Source organism: Chelonoidis abingdonii, chromosome 1, assembly GCF_003597395.2.
Source record: "Chelonoidis abingdonii isolate Lonesome George chromosome 1, CheloAbing_2.0, whole genome shotgun sequence".
Taxonomy (NCBI): Eukaryota; Metazoa; Chordata; order Testudines; family Testudinidae; genus Chelonoidis; species Chelonoidis abingdonii.
The window spans coordinates 330,713,514-330,729,466 of record NC_133769.1 but is presented as its reverse complement, the minus strand read 5'-3'; the positions used below and the strand labels follow the sequence as shown (position 1 = coordinate 330,729,466).

The following is a 15,953-nucleotide window of genomic DNA, read 5'->3' as shown; positions in this document are numbered from 1 at the left end:
TGTCCTCGTTTCCCAAAGAATGGGGCACTCACACTCACACTGTTATCTAAAGTTAAACATACATTTTTCTGAAGTCAGATTTAACATTTTTGTATTAGAGTCCCCTCACCTTCATTATTCACCTAATTCACACAAATGGGAAAATTGACAGAAAAATGACAATGTGGTTAAATCACTGGACTGTGATGAGGGAGATCTGGGTTTAATGGCCCCAGCTCTGCTATTAACTCTGCGTGTGCCCTTGGACAAATCACTTAAGAACAATATTTTAAAGAGTGCCTGAAGTTCACATTTTTAAATGTATTTAGGCCTTGCTTTATTCAACATTGCAATGCCTAAATACCTTTTTGAAAATTTTACCTTTAATCTCTCTGCCTCAGTTCCTTACCTGTAAAATGGGAACAACAAGGCTGCCTTTCACTCGCTCTTTCTTCAACATGCCTACTTAGATGGTAAACTCTTTATGGGGTGGCTGTCTCTTACAATTTACTTGTACAGCACCTAGCACAGTAGGCCCCGATTTCAGTTGTGGCATCTAGAAGCTACTGTAATATAATTAATGATACAATACAGCTATAGCTATCCCTCAGTAGCTGTACTGTTATGAGACTCTTGGCTGAACTGCGAATAAGGTATTCACATTATGGACAGAACTGCCACAAATGACGACAGGTCTGGCATTATTTTACCACTGAAATCCCTGAAATATCAGAAGAGACGACTGAGTACAAGAGATGTCCCCACCTCCATCCCCAAAACTGCTGTGCTCTTCTTGTACATATTGACCACTCTTGAGTTGTATTAGTGCTGGTTCCTTTACTTCCATGGGACATAGTCCAAATAATAATGATAATGATGAGCTGGGTCACTGTCCTCATTTCTATTTGGATTCTGAAAAGGTTACCCAGGAGTAAGTGACAGTAAAATGTGGTCAAGTAGATTACAAATATTTGGGCCTGATCCTCTTTTGCCCTGTCCCTTGTGTAGGTTTTTATGCCCATGAAAAGTGGCCATAAGGAGTTACAATTTTGATTTGCAAATGCAAGGCAGTGGAGAATCAGGCACTTAATTTCAATTTAATATTGGTTTGGGGCATTCAGCATGAGATGAATGCTTAATCGAGAATAGCAACATTTAACAAAATAAAACAAACCACTGTTATACTGACATATTACCAGGAAACTGATGTAAAGCTGCAATAATGCAGTGATGAATCAGGCCCTCGTTATAGAAAAGAAACAGACGTAGGTTACTAACCCTGACAAAGCTAGCTGGAAACCAGGCTTCCTTGTCTTCATTTCTTCCCCACCACCAGTCTTTGTTGGAAGCTTCAAGGACTCTGATGACGTCCCCAGCTTTAAAGCCTAGCTCTTGATCATCCATAGTCACATGGTCCCACAGTGCCTCTGCATAGACCATGCTGCCATCACTTATCAGCTGAAATATATGAGGGGGAAAAAGTTGGTGAAGGACAAAAGCTCAGCAAAGACCAATCTGTAGACTGCTAGAAAACTAAACAAGCATAATTAAACAAAAAGGAGATAAATAAATACAAACTATTTCAGGATGAGCTGAGTATTTTGAGAAATCTGTCCTTGTATAATTATCTGTCTGAGAAATTAGATAATGCAGCAAAAAGGTCTGGATCCCAGACTCTCAAGCTTGAGTATAGATATATAAAACACATGAGGCATCATCACTTTAACCAAAAGGTTAGACATACTGGAATGTAACCTCCACTTACCTCATTAATTGCTAGCTGTTCCCCTCCAGGCTGCAGATATCTAGGGCTGGGCTGGCAGAGCTCCTCATAACTGTAATCCTCCTCACTACCATTGTCATCAACTAAGGCAGAAGATTCAGTTCCACCATCTGTAACAACTAAAACAATAGTGACAGGCTTGAAACAGAATAATTTGATTTAATCAAAGCCTTCTCGGAAAAGCAAACATACAAAAACAATTTAATTAAAAATGTGAACATAAAACTGCCAATAGGCTAAGGCAAAACCCCTTAGAAAGTGCCTTTGCTCTTGAAAATATAACATCACCACATTTAGGGAGCGATTTTCCTCTGACTTACACACCCATACAAATCAGGAATAAACCCACTGAAGCAAACAGAGCTACACAGAAGTAGACCTGGATGTAAATCATTAAAATTTTTGGGCTGGTGTCACAGGTAGGTAGATAGTTTCCTGCAGGGGTCCCTGGCTCAGGGGAAAGAACTTAGGTCCAGATTTTAAAAGGTATTTAGGTGTTGTTGAGCTCAGGATTCCAATGCCTAACCTATTTAGGAGCCTGGGTACATCTACACAACACTACCTGGATCAGCGGGTAGTGATCGATCTATCAGGGATCGATTTATCCCATCTCAACTAGATGCGATAAATCAATCCCCGAACGCGATCCCTGTCGATTCCGGAATTCCATCGCTGCAGGAGGCGAAAGCGGAGTCGACAGGGGAGCGGCAGCTGTCGATCCTGTGCCGTGAGGATGCGAAGTAAGTCAATCTAAGTTGATCTGAGATACATCGACTTCAGCTATGCTATTCTCGTAGCTGAAGTTGCGTATCTTAGATCGATTTCCCTTTCCCACCAGTGTAGACCAGGCTTAAGTTAATTTTCAAATGGAGTTTAGGCACTTAGGAGCCTCAATCCCATTGAGTGTCAAAACCAATTTAGGCTCATAAGTGCCTAAGTCTCTTTTGAGAATGACACTTAGGCATTGCAATTCTGAGCACAGCACTGCCTAAATACCCTTAAAAATTTGGGCCCTAATCTTTATACGACTCTTAGGCAGATAGTCGGGGCAGCAGGCATAATAGGCCAGGTTAGTCTCCCCTAACCCAGGCCATGGCCTCACCCATACTCCACCCCGAAGTCTCACCCTCACTCTCCCTTCCCCTGAAGCCAGAAGGGGCTAGTATTACCAACTTTCTAACTGCAGAAAATAGAAAATCCTTGCCCTGACCCCTGCCCCACCCTGAGGCCACACCTCTGCTCCCCCCCTTCTCTGAGGCCCCACCCCTACTCACTCCATCTTCCCTCCCTCTGTTGCTCACTCTCCCCCACCCTTGCTCATTCGCTCATTTTCACTGGGCTGGGGCAGGGAGTGGGGTGCAGGGGGGGATGTGAGGGCTCTATCTGGGGGTGTGGACTCTGAGGTGGGGCTGGGGATGAGGGGTTTGGGGTACAGGAGGGGGCTCAGGGCTGGGGCAGGGTGGTGGGGTGTGGCAGGGGATTGGGGCGCACGCTCTGGGTAGCACTTACCTCAGCCAGATTCTGGAAGCAGCCAGCATGTCCCTCTGGCTCCTAGGTGAAGGGGTGGCCATGGAGCTCTGCATACTGCCCATGCCTGCAGGCGCTGTCCCCTGCAGCTCCCATTGGCCACAGTTCCCAGCCAGTGGGAGCTGTGGAGCCAGCACTCGGGATGGGAGCAGCACGCCGAGCCCTGTGGCCACCCCTTCACCTACGAGCCGGAGGGACATGCTGGCCACTTCCAGGAGCCACACAGAGCTGGGTAGGGAGCCTGCCAGCCTCGCTGCACTGGCAGCACTGCCAACCATACTTTTAACGGCCTGGTCAGTGGTACTGACTGGAGCCACAAGTGTCCCTTTTTGACTGGCTGTTCTGGTCAAAAACTGGACGCCTGGCAACACTAGCCGGTGCTCGGACTGGCCTGGGGGTCAGGCCAGTACTTGGACCGGCCGGTGGCCCCAGGGTCAGGCTGGTGCTTGGGCTGGCCAGTGGCACGGGCAGCTGAGGCAGGCAGGCCGGTGCTCAGGCTGACCGGCACAGCTGGGGTGGGCTGACCAACAGCCGCAAGATGCTAGGGTGGGTGGGCCGGGGCTTCTCTGGCCATGGTGCGGGCAGGGGTAGGCTCAGGGCTTCAGGGGAAGGGATGGGAGGGGCAGAGCCTTAGGAAGAAGAGGCAGGGCCAGGGTAGCCTCCCTGAAGGGGCAATTCACACACTGCCCTTGCAGATGGCCTGCAGTGTAATCCTGCATGGAGTAGGCTATGAAGTAGAAAAAAGCAGAGAGTAGAACTAGGTGGGAAATGGTTTTCCTAGCCTATTACAATTTTCAAGATTCAAAAAAAATTTCCCCAATCAAGTGATGTTTTTTTTTGGGGGGGGGGGGGAGGTGGTGAAAAAAGGTAGAAGAGATGGGGAGATTACGGCACTCACATGGAACCTGGGAGAGTCAGGTTCAAGTCCCTGCTCTACCAGATTTGGAAGAGGGACTTGAACCTGACTCTCCCACTTCCCAGGTGAGTAACCTAACCAGCAGGCTATTGGCTATTCTAGGTTGGATGTGTTCTCTCTAATTCTTGGTTTGACCAGAAATTCCATCTTGAAGCTGAAAAACCTCCCCAGCAAAACTTTTGTCAAAAATTATACATTTCCACTAATTTTTTTTTGACGAATCAGCATTTTTTGACAAAAAGTCAGTCAGTCAAAAAATTCCCAACCACCTGTACTTGAGAGGCTTGCCTTGTTTTTTGGATCCCACGCAGATGGTCTGTACAGTGCAACCCATAGGTTTTCATGATAGTATAGATAGCCCTGTCTATATTAGTGCTTACACTTGCACCCTTGCAAGCATTTCCGCTTATATGGATACTAATTTTTCAAGAGTAATCAAAGCCATAGGATGCAGAGGTCAGTTAAAACATTTACCTTGTGGCTTTCTTTCTTTAGAAGGGCACAATTTTGCCATTAGTCTTGACGTAAAACAACACAGTTATTCTACCCACCACAAAACATTTTAAAATACACATTTATATTAATGTGTCATAGAGCTAATCAAGGAGGCTGCAAAATTCCTATTAAACTGTTGAGATCTCTCAGCCATAGGGTTACAAATCTTAAAACTAATAGAACTGTATATTTTAAAAGTGGTATCATTTAAAACTCACTGACATTGATTTCCTGAAAATCTGTAAATAAATAATATATAAAAATTAGCTTCTAGCCTCAAATCCGAAGTGTTAAATTTCATCCCAGATCTCATTTTTACAGCTGCTTTGTAATATCAGTACTGACAACTGGTTTGTTGCAGCAAAGATAGTAGACATAAATACTCTAAAACATTTAACTAAAGATGAAAATGAGTGTAATTTTTGGGCTGGTAACTGCTCAATAATCCTTACCAGTCAAGAGGCTTCCACTGCCTTGGTAGCTAGATTTTAAAAGACAACCAATCACTTACTCTCTGTATCCATTCCTCTAATGTTTACCGACAGGAGTAAATATTTTACAGATAGGGATGGGTATCCCTGTGGCTTTAATGGATTGCAAAAACTTAAGACAATGTGAGCCTGATTCTGATCTCTATCCAGCTTTCCATTGGTGTAACTCAGTTGATTGCAGTGGAGTTTACATTATTTACAATAACATGAATGTGATCAGAATCAAGCCTAGTGACTCTAACACTTGATAATTTTAAATCAGAAACATAACAGAGAATAAGAAGAGTGAACCTTCTACTCACACATACCCATCTGAAGGCTCTCCAGACTCCAAAATCGTGCCATTTCCCCCCTGGCTACCATGCTGCTGTCAAAAACAACATACAGAGTAGGGGCTCGGCCTTTAATAGGTGAAGCTTAGTCCTAAAAGATTCACAGAGAACCAGAAAGGCTTAGAGCCTTTGAGCTACTGAAAATTCAGAAACAGCTTATTCATTGCTTTGAGCTTTTGTATGTGCATATCAGGCCGGAGCCTACTTAGAAACTGACAGCTCATTCACTGTTCCCGTATAGCTGTGGGTTTAGTGGATCAGTGACATCATGGGGTACCCTTAGGGAGGAAGTTACAGAAAAGAAACAAAACCTGTATATACAGTGTTCATTGATAATGTCCTTACAGTCTACTGCACTGTAGCTAATGACACTGCAATGAAGAATGTTTTTCAGTCCCGTCAGTGCCAGAGAAGGTATTTGCTACTTTTCATTAAAGCAGCTAAACGTGAATTAGAGTTTCAATCTAAATTCAAAGGATACATCTCTTTTACTCCAAATCACAGGAAAAGGCTATTATGAGTTGCAATTTCTTCTAGCCATATGCCAAAAGATGTCTTCCAATACTGCTTTACATAAGATTGTACATTTATGATATTATTCCAAAATGTAATGTGTAGGATAACTATACACCCAAAGGTATTTTTCACATAGTTCTTAAATGCTGTTGTTACTTCACAACTAAACTGTAGTACATTTGTTTGGTTATAGGCAACTATCACTAAATTATAAGCCAAATTCTAATCACCAGCCAATTGCTCTGAGGGGTGATGGGGCAGAGGAGATGTTCCCTCACTCAGGCCGCAGCCTCACTGTAACTCTACCACCGGGGGTAGAGAAGGAAGGACATGAACAGCCACTTAGCTCTGTCTCCACTCATTCCATAGCCCACTTCAGCAATGACCCCACCAACCCTCTCATGTCAGAGCACAAGGGATGCTATGGAGATTAACATCTATCACCCCAGCATCGTGCTCTCCTTTGCACAGGAGAATTGCATCGGTTCTAAAGGCAAGGACAGGATTTGCCCCTACAGTCAAATCATGTATTCTTCAACAACCTGCATTTGTACTATTTTTTGAAAACTGATATAAAAAGAAAATCCTGAAATAATTTTAAAAGAAGAAGTCATGGCACTATATGTATGTGGATGGGACTCAGAATTACTGATTCTCTATATGGAAACAATATTGTTTAGCTATGCCAGTCCTTTTACTAGGGGCTGGTTTCTCTAGTAAGATGCTCAGAAAACCACCAAGGGACTTTGCATACAGCATATCACAACACCCACAAAAATTACATGATTTCCAATTGTACCATCTCAGGGAGAGAACAAAATGCCAAACTTATAACACAATATTAATGACGTTTGATTATTAAAATCCAGGATCTGCTGCATTTTGAAGGCAACCAGTGGACATGAAAAATACAGCTCTCCCTTCTGAATCATTGAACTGCACCATAATTCCCTGCTGAGAACAGACTTGCTGAATAATCACAGTTACAATAAGCTACCGTATATTATGAAAAGCACATATACAGCACAGTTGCAAGGTTCTTGCAACACAAATCAGTAAACAACTAAAAAATGTGTCATCCATAGAAAATTCCTTTGCTTAAGCCCCCAACCCGGGGATCTGCATCAACGACTGAAGAATACACACTGAACAAGTGCTGTCCAGACAAAATCCTAAGAACTATAACATAAAACAGATTCACCCCTTTGAATTACTCTATCACACCTCTGAGAATGTGAGTAGGCAGATGAAAAAGGAATAGCATAAAACAGGGACAAAAAAATTAAGTTAAGATGGTTAGATCTCACTACATTGAAAACTCTTTTCAGAGGCAACTCAAGGGACCAACAAATATCTGTTTGTTAATTATGGTAGCTGTCTAATATCACCTGGCCTTGGCCTGTGTGAAGTCAATAGTGAACTCTCATTGATTTCAATGGCACCAGCGTTTGCCCCAAAAAGTTTTGTATGTCCTCGTGGTCCTGGCCTCGTGCTAAGCAAAGCAGCCAAAATATCACATGAGTTATTGTGGGCCAAGAGGACTGGGGGAAGGGGGAAAGAAAGGGAATGAGGAAGCACAAATAACTGAGGACACAGTCAGATGTGTAGAAATCTAAATGACATCAACTGCATTCATAAATAAATTCAGACACAAAAAGAGGCATTCCTCACAATGAGAACACAACTCTGCACCAGCACTTCAGCAGGGCTTGCAGGGTTCGAGGCCATGTACACGAACATGCTGAACCAGGGCCGAAGCAAGGATGTTTCATGCCCTAGGCGAAACTTCCACCTTGCGCCCTCCATTGTCCCCGAGGCCCCCCGCCCCTCTGTGGCAGCTCCCCCTCTCTGCCCTGAGGCGCCCCCACCCCCCCGCACCCCAGCTCACCCTGCCCTGCCTCCTCCCCGAGCACACTGCCGCTGCTTCACTTCTCCCACCTCCCAGGCTTGCAGTGCCAATCAAGATGTTCAGGGTGGAGGCAGGGCAGGAGTGAGCTGGGACGGGGAGTTCCCCTGTGTGTCCCCCAACCCCCACTTGCTGCAGGCGGTCCTCCCCGCACTCCCTTGCCCCAGCTCCCTCCGCCTAAATGCCAGCGGTGACCGGGGCAGCCGAAGATCCGGCAGCCGCGGTCACTGCCAAAGAAAATGCTGCCCCCACAAATCCTAGTGCCCTAAGTGACTGCCTAGGTAGCCTAAATGGTTGCATCGGCCCTGTGATGAACATAGGTCCAGCCACATTCAACCTCTTTTCAAGTTGTAACAACCGTACAGTTTACACAGCTCCTTCTTTCCAGAAAGGAAGAAGAAACATCAATACTGCCCAGAAGTTGTTGCTTCAATATAAAAATGAAAACCTAATCTTAGGCTTTGGGCCTCAGAATCAGGTTTTTCCAGGGTAGGATTTCTCATATCCACAGGTCTGCTTCAGAGCCTTGTCTACACTATGAGGTTAGGTCAAATTCAGCTGCATTAGGTCAATTTTATAAGCAATGCATCTACACAATCAATACTGTTCCGTCGACCTAAAGGGCTCTTAAAATCAACTGCTGTACTCCTCTCCGACAAGGGGAGTAGTGCTAAGATTGACCTTGCTGGGTCGAATTTGGGGTAGTGCAGATGCAATTTGACGGTATTGGTCTCGGGGAGCTATCCCAGAGTGCTCCAATGTGATCGCTCTGGACAGCACCTTGAACTCCGATGCACTAGCCAGGGACACAGGAAAAGCCCTGGGAATTTCTGAATTTCATTTCCTGTTTGGTCAGCATGGCGAGCTCAGCAGCACAGGTGACCAAGCAGTCCCAGAATCGCGAACAAGCTCCAGCATGGAGTGAATGGGAGACACTGGATCTGATTGCTGTATGGGAAGAAGAATCTATGCAGGCAGAACTCCGATCAAAAAGAAGAAATGCTAACATATATGCCAAAATCGCACAGGGCATGGTGGAGAGAGGCTACAACAGGGACACACAGCAGTGCCGCGTGAAAGTTAAGGAGCTCAGGCAAGCCTATCAAAAGACGAAGAAGGCAAATGGTTGCTCCAGGTCAGAGCCCCATACCTGCCGCTTCTATGATCAGCTGCATGGCATTCTAGGGGGGGACCCTACCACTACCCTACCACTGTCTGTGAACACCTGCAAGGGGGGAGTCTCACACAACAGGAAAGAGGATTTTGTGGATGAGGAAGTGGAGAAGAATGTGCAGCAGGCAAGCAGAGAATCCGTTCTCCCCATCAGCCAAGACCTTTTCCTAACCGTGAAGCCAAAACCCTCCCAAGGTGGGTTCCCGGACCCTGAAGCCGGAAAAGGGAAAAGATCAGAATACATTAAAAAAATGGCAAATTAACTATGTGACCTTCCATTATTCACTGGAACTACTTAAAAAACTCCCTGCAACCATTGCCAGACCATTTCCCAATATCTGTGGTATGGCCCCGACAGAACCTTATTTTCCTTTACTTTCCATCTTTTTCCTGCACAGTAGCCGACCCCACTATGAAGCTCTGATTGGCTGTGGGTGAGGGAGAATTGTCATTTAAATCCTCTCATGTCCAGCTAGCATTAACTGTAACTCCAAATCAAATAAGAGTCAAGTTTGTTGGGAAATTCTGAATATTGAATCTAAATTCCCACCAAACATGTTCCTGCTACCCCTAACAAGAACATCATCTCTACTTGTGCTGCTTGCATATCAAAGACCCAAAAGACCCAAAAAACAGCTTTTAGTGGGTGTACACTATGCCCAGGGTTGGAAGTGAGCCAGTACGGGCCGGTACGCAGCCCACGTTAAAGCGCTGCCCTGCCCCTTCCCCCCCGCCCGTAGGGACCACCTACCAGCAGGGCCACTGACAGGGAAGGCAAAAGGGGCAACAATGTTAAAGTGCTGCCACCGCACATTAACGTCATTGTCCTTCCCCACCCTCCCCTCAAGGCCGCTGACGAGAGGGGGGCGAAAGGGCAGCTGCCCCAGGGCTGGCGATTTACTACCGCAGCAGCAGCCAGAGCCCCAGGCCCTTTTAAATTTCTTCCAGAGCCCCAGGTAGTGGGGACCAGGCAGCGCGGATAGGCTGGCTGGGGGAGGCGGAGCCTCCAGCCCCACATCCCTTCCGCCCCAGGCCCTACCCCTTTGGTGGGCTAGTACCACCCCTGTACCAGTAAGAATTTATTATTACTTTCACCCCTGACTATATCTATAATTTTATATTAGGTAACACAAAATAAAATTTTCCTGTAACTAAGAAAACATAGCTATATTGCTCTTGCTGTCTCCTAATATTCCACCCACTTGCCATCAGGGCTTTGATTTAGAAAGCTATTCACGTATGACTTTTGTAGTTATAACTAGTTTGCTAATGTAATATCTAGGTATAACCAGCATTGCTTTGATTTCACTCCTTTCCCAGATGACAGAAATCCTTACATTCATAATCTGTTATCCTCAAACATTTATATTTATGAAACCTTGGATATACTAAAGCTAAAATAACAAAGAAGAAATTAATCTGAGGTAGCTATGTTTGTTAACCAATGCTATTTTTCCAAAGATGAAACAGAAAGCAAACTTTGCTCAGTGAGAAGTCCTACTGGAATAAATGGGATTACTCATGGAGAGAGGTACTACTTAATCATTTCAGTTGGACTATAAATTCTTCTACACTTAGAACTGTCTCCAATATTGTAATATTTCTACACACACAGTCTCAATACTACAGCCAGTAATTCCCAAATTGTGGTCCATGGAGCACCTGCTAGTGATCGGAGGAGAACTGCCTGGTCCCATTTCTAGCTGTGAAATTACACTACAGGAGGCTAAAGGTACCTTGAATACTTACGTGTTATTACTTTTCCATCTCAGTGATTGTCTTCTGTGGATTTTAGCATGCAGTATGTAAATACTCTGATAGCTAAAATAATGTATTTGTGGATTAAGGGTCTTCCTTCCCTGGAATTTAGATAAAGTTGCATGACCGAGTTAACAAATTCGACTTGGAACTGGTACGAATTTGCAACAAATACAGGCTCCTGAAAAGTTATTTGATTAATGCTCTTAATTTTTAATAAAGAAATACTGAAAGTGCTGTTTGATAAGTCTTCCACTTCAGTCACAGTAGATCCTGATTTCAACAGTACTTACTCCATGTATATATGGAGCAGTACAGTGAAGGTTGCAAATGGCTTTACAGCAGCTATTCTTTAGAATACTGAAGTGAAGGGGCCTGAAGTGAAGAATGCACTTTGACTTTTTAGGCCCTTGATAATGAAAAATGAGTAAAATTGCTCAAAGGATGTTCTCTAGTATCTGAAAGAAGACAGATGGTATTGACCAAGCTTCTTTTTAACCTCCTGCCAATTAATGATTTATGACATGATACTATTGTTCTTGTTATCAGCATGAGATAATGTGGCAAGTAAGTGCTAATGATAAGTAGAACTGGAGAATAAATGTAAGACGCAAATCAAAAGGACATTAAAAGACACTGCTTCAAAAAGGCATTTGATTTTACAGTCCTTTCTAAGGATTTGTATTTCACATAAAACTGGATAAATGTCATGGGCTACATTTACTCTTGGGACAAGCAGGTACAACTCCCATACAAATCTCTGGGACAAATCCTTTGGTGATTTAGAATTTTTCTACACTGGAAATTAATCTGAATTAACTAAAGGTGTGAATTTAAAGTCCTTAGTTAAAGTTCATGAAATCCCTCTCTGAACACTCTCTTTCAGCAGTTGCCACTTGACTTCTGAATGAGAGCCTCCACGCAAAGGCTTAGTGTGCTTTAATGGACTTTAAATTCACACTTTAAGGGTATGTCTTCACTAACAACATTAAAGCGCTAGCTATAGCTGTGGGGGGATGGATAGCTCAGTGGTTTACACATTGGCCTGCTAAACCCAGGGTTGTGAGTTCAATCCTTGAGAGGGGGCACTTAAGGATCTGGGGCAAAATCAGTACTTAGTCCTGCTAGTGAAGCCAGGGGGCTGGACTCGATGACCTTTCAGGGTCCCTTCCAGTTCTCTGAGATAGATAGGTGTATATCTCTATAAAAAAACCTACCTCCACGAGGGGCATAGCTCCGTGCACTGTCTACACTGGCACTTTACAGCACTGAAACTTGTGGTGCTCTGAGGTGTGTTTCTTCAGTATAGACATGCACTTAGTTAATGCTGCAAGCCTTCAGAGAGCAGTAGGGAGTACATGGATTGAAATATGAGTTCAAATAATAAAGGGGAGCAACTTGAATCAATTTAACATTCAGTGGGTGTGCAACACAAGTGTAACATGAGCACAGCAGGACAAGCACTAAGAGAAAGGTATAAAAATAAAGCAGCTTCATCATAAGCTACTTCACCATTTACATCCTATGTGTAGTTTACACCCACCATCCAAGGCACTGATGAATTGGCCCATTCTCTCCATTTTTGTAACACATTTGGTTTGCAACCCCTTAAAAAGACCTGTAAAACTTACCATTAGATGCTCTCATTTGCTGCCTCCGTCCCACTCGATCCAGGCCTATGGGGGTGCTTTGTGAAAAGGTGAAGGGCCGGAACCTGGCTGAAACAGCTTTATATGGGGGAACTTGGTGGGCTGGAACAGGTGGCCGTGTTATTGGCTACAGAGAGAAAAAAGAAAATCCATTATTATTAGTAGTAAAAGCTACCAGGAAGCCAAAGACAGCTACAGGTATGAAACTGGGCTTCCTTACACTCTCAAGCTGACTATATGGACACCAAGAAACCCTAGTTCAAGCAATCATTAAATTGATTGAGCATCACATTCCATACACAATATTATGGTAAATATCTTACAGCATTAAGGTTCTCTGTTATATTAAAAACTTCATAACCTTCTGTTATGTTTAGTGACACTGTATATTCTGCTTTATAGTCTTCACTCCATAATATTCCATGTCTAAATGCTCTAGTAGCTAACAGCTCAGAATAGTTTACTGTAATGTCAGCCAACTGTAAATATGTAAGAGAATGGAAATACTGAAAGGAAAGAAAGAATAGAAATGATACATTAATTTCCCAGAATGTTGTTCGAGAGAAATATCCTGCTGCTGAGGAACATACTTTATAGTTAAACCAAAAAAAGACTCTTAAACCTGATTTTTTTCTTAGAGCTTGTCTGCATGGTCCCTGGACTACAGGGGTGTGAACTGAAGTGTTGCACTGTCACTGCCCTGTGTAGACCCTGCTAACATGAACTAAAAGATACCTAGATCACATTAATGTAGTCCTGTTTGAAAAGGGTCTACATTAACGTAAATTAGGCACCTTTTAGCTTCTCCTGCCAACCGACATAGCTACTGCCATTCACAAAGGTAGTTTTATGATGTTGACTGGTGAGCTCTCTCCATTCGGTATAGCGGCTACGCGAGCGATCTTACAGAAGTGCAGATGCATCAGTACAGCTGTGCCGCTGTAAACTCACTAGTATAGACATGGCCTTAGTCTCTTAATTGTTTTCCTCTTAGGCTTGTAAGTTAAGTATACAGAAACACCAGATCCTCTCTATGAACTATTTGTTGACCCACTGGTATGACTGATTTACTATTGCTTGTACTATTTCCCCCACACGAAGTTGTCAATATCCAATATCCTCAATGCCAATTACTTTTAATGTATTTATTCCTGGTCAATTATAATTTAATCATTAAAGTCTTGATCCTGATCCCTTGTAGGCAACAGAAGAACAGCCACTGAACTTCAGTGGGAGTAGGATTGAGACCTAAATGTCCATTGTTATTGGTCATAAAAATGTGCCTACCTTGGAAGTTGTCCCATATTTTTGGTCTTAACTCCAAAAACAATATATTTGTTTAACCCCATCTTTGTGGCAGCAGAGCTACAATTAAAAAAACCTACTCTGTTCTTTGGCTCTTCAAGAGGAAAGCACTGATCTGTTTTCAGTGGGAAACAGGTGAGCTTATTTTTAAATAAGTTGCACCCTGTAGCAAAGATTGGTATTTTAAAAAATGACAATATATTGCTGAAATCCCTTGAGGTAAGTCTCAAAAAATACAGGACACGTTTCAAGGTAGGTTGGACTTAAAGCCCTAATAGTATTAAAGAGCACCTCTTGAAAACCAGCTTTTATTTATTCACAATTCATGAAGGCATAGATTTGATAATAATGCTAAGGGCTCACATGAACACAAAGTTAAGTATTTAATTAACTAAACTAACAATATAGATGTTTTATTAGGGACTGCAGCATTGGTCTGTACACAGACAAAACTTCCATTAATTTCAGTCCATTTTGCTGGAAAAGAGTGCAGCCTCGAGGATCCAGCTATTTTTGATCAGGAAAATGTAAAGGACAACTGTATTATACTACACAGCGAAAGAATTACTGACTACATTAGAATATCCATGTTAAAAAAATAGTTTTCACAGGAAACTCTGAAAAACCTGTCATTATTTTAGCATTCCTATTCAGGGAGTGGGATCATTGTTTATTTTCAGCGGGGGCTTTGCTTTTAATGACACTGCATTGAATTTCCCAGCATGAGGTAGAGTCTCATGAGGACAATTAAGACTAAGAGCAATCAGGTCTCTTTAACAACTTCAAAGTACTTTTAAAGGAAATGCTATATTTTTTTTCCTGTGTTCAATCAATTTAGCAATTGCTTGAACCAGGGGGTTCTCAAACTTTTTTGTTACATGGAGAACATGTTAACAGAGAGAATGCAATGTGGATAGGACTTGAGACCAAAGTTCTCTTTCTATCTGTAGAACATGTACAACTAAGCAGGCTTCTTTTCACTGCCTCAACTCAGTTCTGTAGTCTACCTCTAGGGAAGAGAGGCATGCTTTCATTTCCCAAATTTATTCTTTCCTTGACCTCTTAGCACAGCCAATGAAGGCTCCAGTTCAAGTAGTTACTCCTGGGGGCATTCTGCACCAAAAAGTTCTGTGCCAAAAAAAAAAAAAAAAAAAAATCTGCACACAGTATTATAAAATTCTGAAATTCTGCAATTTTTATTTGTCAAAATAACACCACATAATCATGCCAGTTTCAATTATTTTGGTAATTTATTTCAAAATACCTGTCTACAAGTATGTCTGTAACAATACAGACAGAAAAAAATTCCCCCAGAAGTAGAGAGTTAAAGAAATCCCTATCACAATCCAGTTCCTATTTCTCTGCCCCCTTCCACTCCTCCGAAGCCCAGGGATCCAGAAGGAGAACAGCCTGATGATCAGTCCCGGGCTTGCATGGAGTTTCCTGTGCACCGCCCTCTCTTTCCCTCAGGACATGCTGGGATCTACAGCTGTCAGGAACCTAGTAGCCCTCTCCCCCTCCCACTGTAGTGTCTTCACGTGCGAGCTGGGCTCTTCTGGGTCCAGCGGCCCCTAGTGGCAGCCAACAGCACTGCAGCCCATTTTGCAGAGGGAAAGAAAATTCTTCCCGCACAACGTTAGTTTCTGCAAAATTCTGCATTGTACAGTCATGCAGAATTCCACAAGAAGTAAAGTAGTGTACGTTTTTCCTGTATGAATACCTGTCAATTAGAAACTGGACTGAGACCACTAATTTCTCACAAGCTACCCAAGTGCTGTCAACTTATATCAATTTTGGTTAGCTGCTGCTCATAAGCATATTTAAGCAAAAGAGATTGAACCTGAGCCACAGCCCATTAAAGTCAATGGAAAGACTCCATTTCATGTTAGCAAATCCCTGAGACATCCAGTCTGGGATCCTGGTCTGTTCTATAATGTTTTTGAATGGATTATCCATTTAACTATACGTGTGCTAATACCAAGCAGTTCATACCCATAGCTTTTTAAGAGGACCAGTTTCAAAGGATTATGAATAATTTATTGTATTTATAATATTATTTGTATGCACCTCTCACTTGAATCCTACATCCTGTGTGTTGTAGACTAATAAAAAATACATGTGAC

General features: G+C 43.0%; 1 protein-coding gene across 8 annotated transcripts in view; it reads right to left on the bottom strand.

Moving 5' to 3' along the window:
* Positions 1-15,953, bottom strand: part of SPATA13 (spermatogenesis associated 13) — a 134,048-nt gene that overhangs the window by 25,034 nt on the left and 93,061 nt on the right. For all 8 annotated transcript variants that reach the window (XM_032770971.2, XM_032770979.2, XM_032770973.2 and 5 more), the window contains 3 exons: positions 12,508-12,652; positions 1,745-1,881; positions 1,258-1,437 (listed from right to left, as the gene is read on the bottom strand). In XM_032770971.2, the coding sequence (XP_032626862.1) occupies positions 1,258-1,437; positions 1,745-1,881; positions 12,508-12,652 (462 nt within the window). The remainder of the gene's footprint in view (positions 1-1,257; positions 1,438-1,744; positions 1,882-12,507; positions 12,653-15,953) is intronic.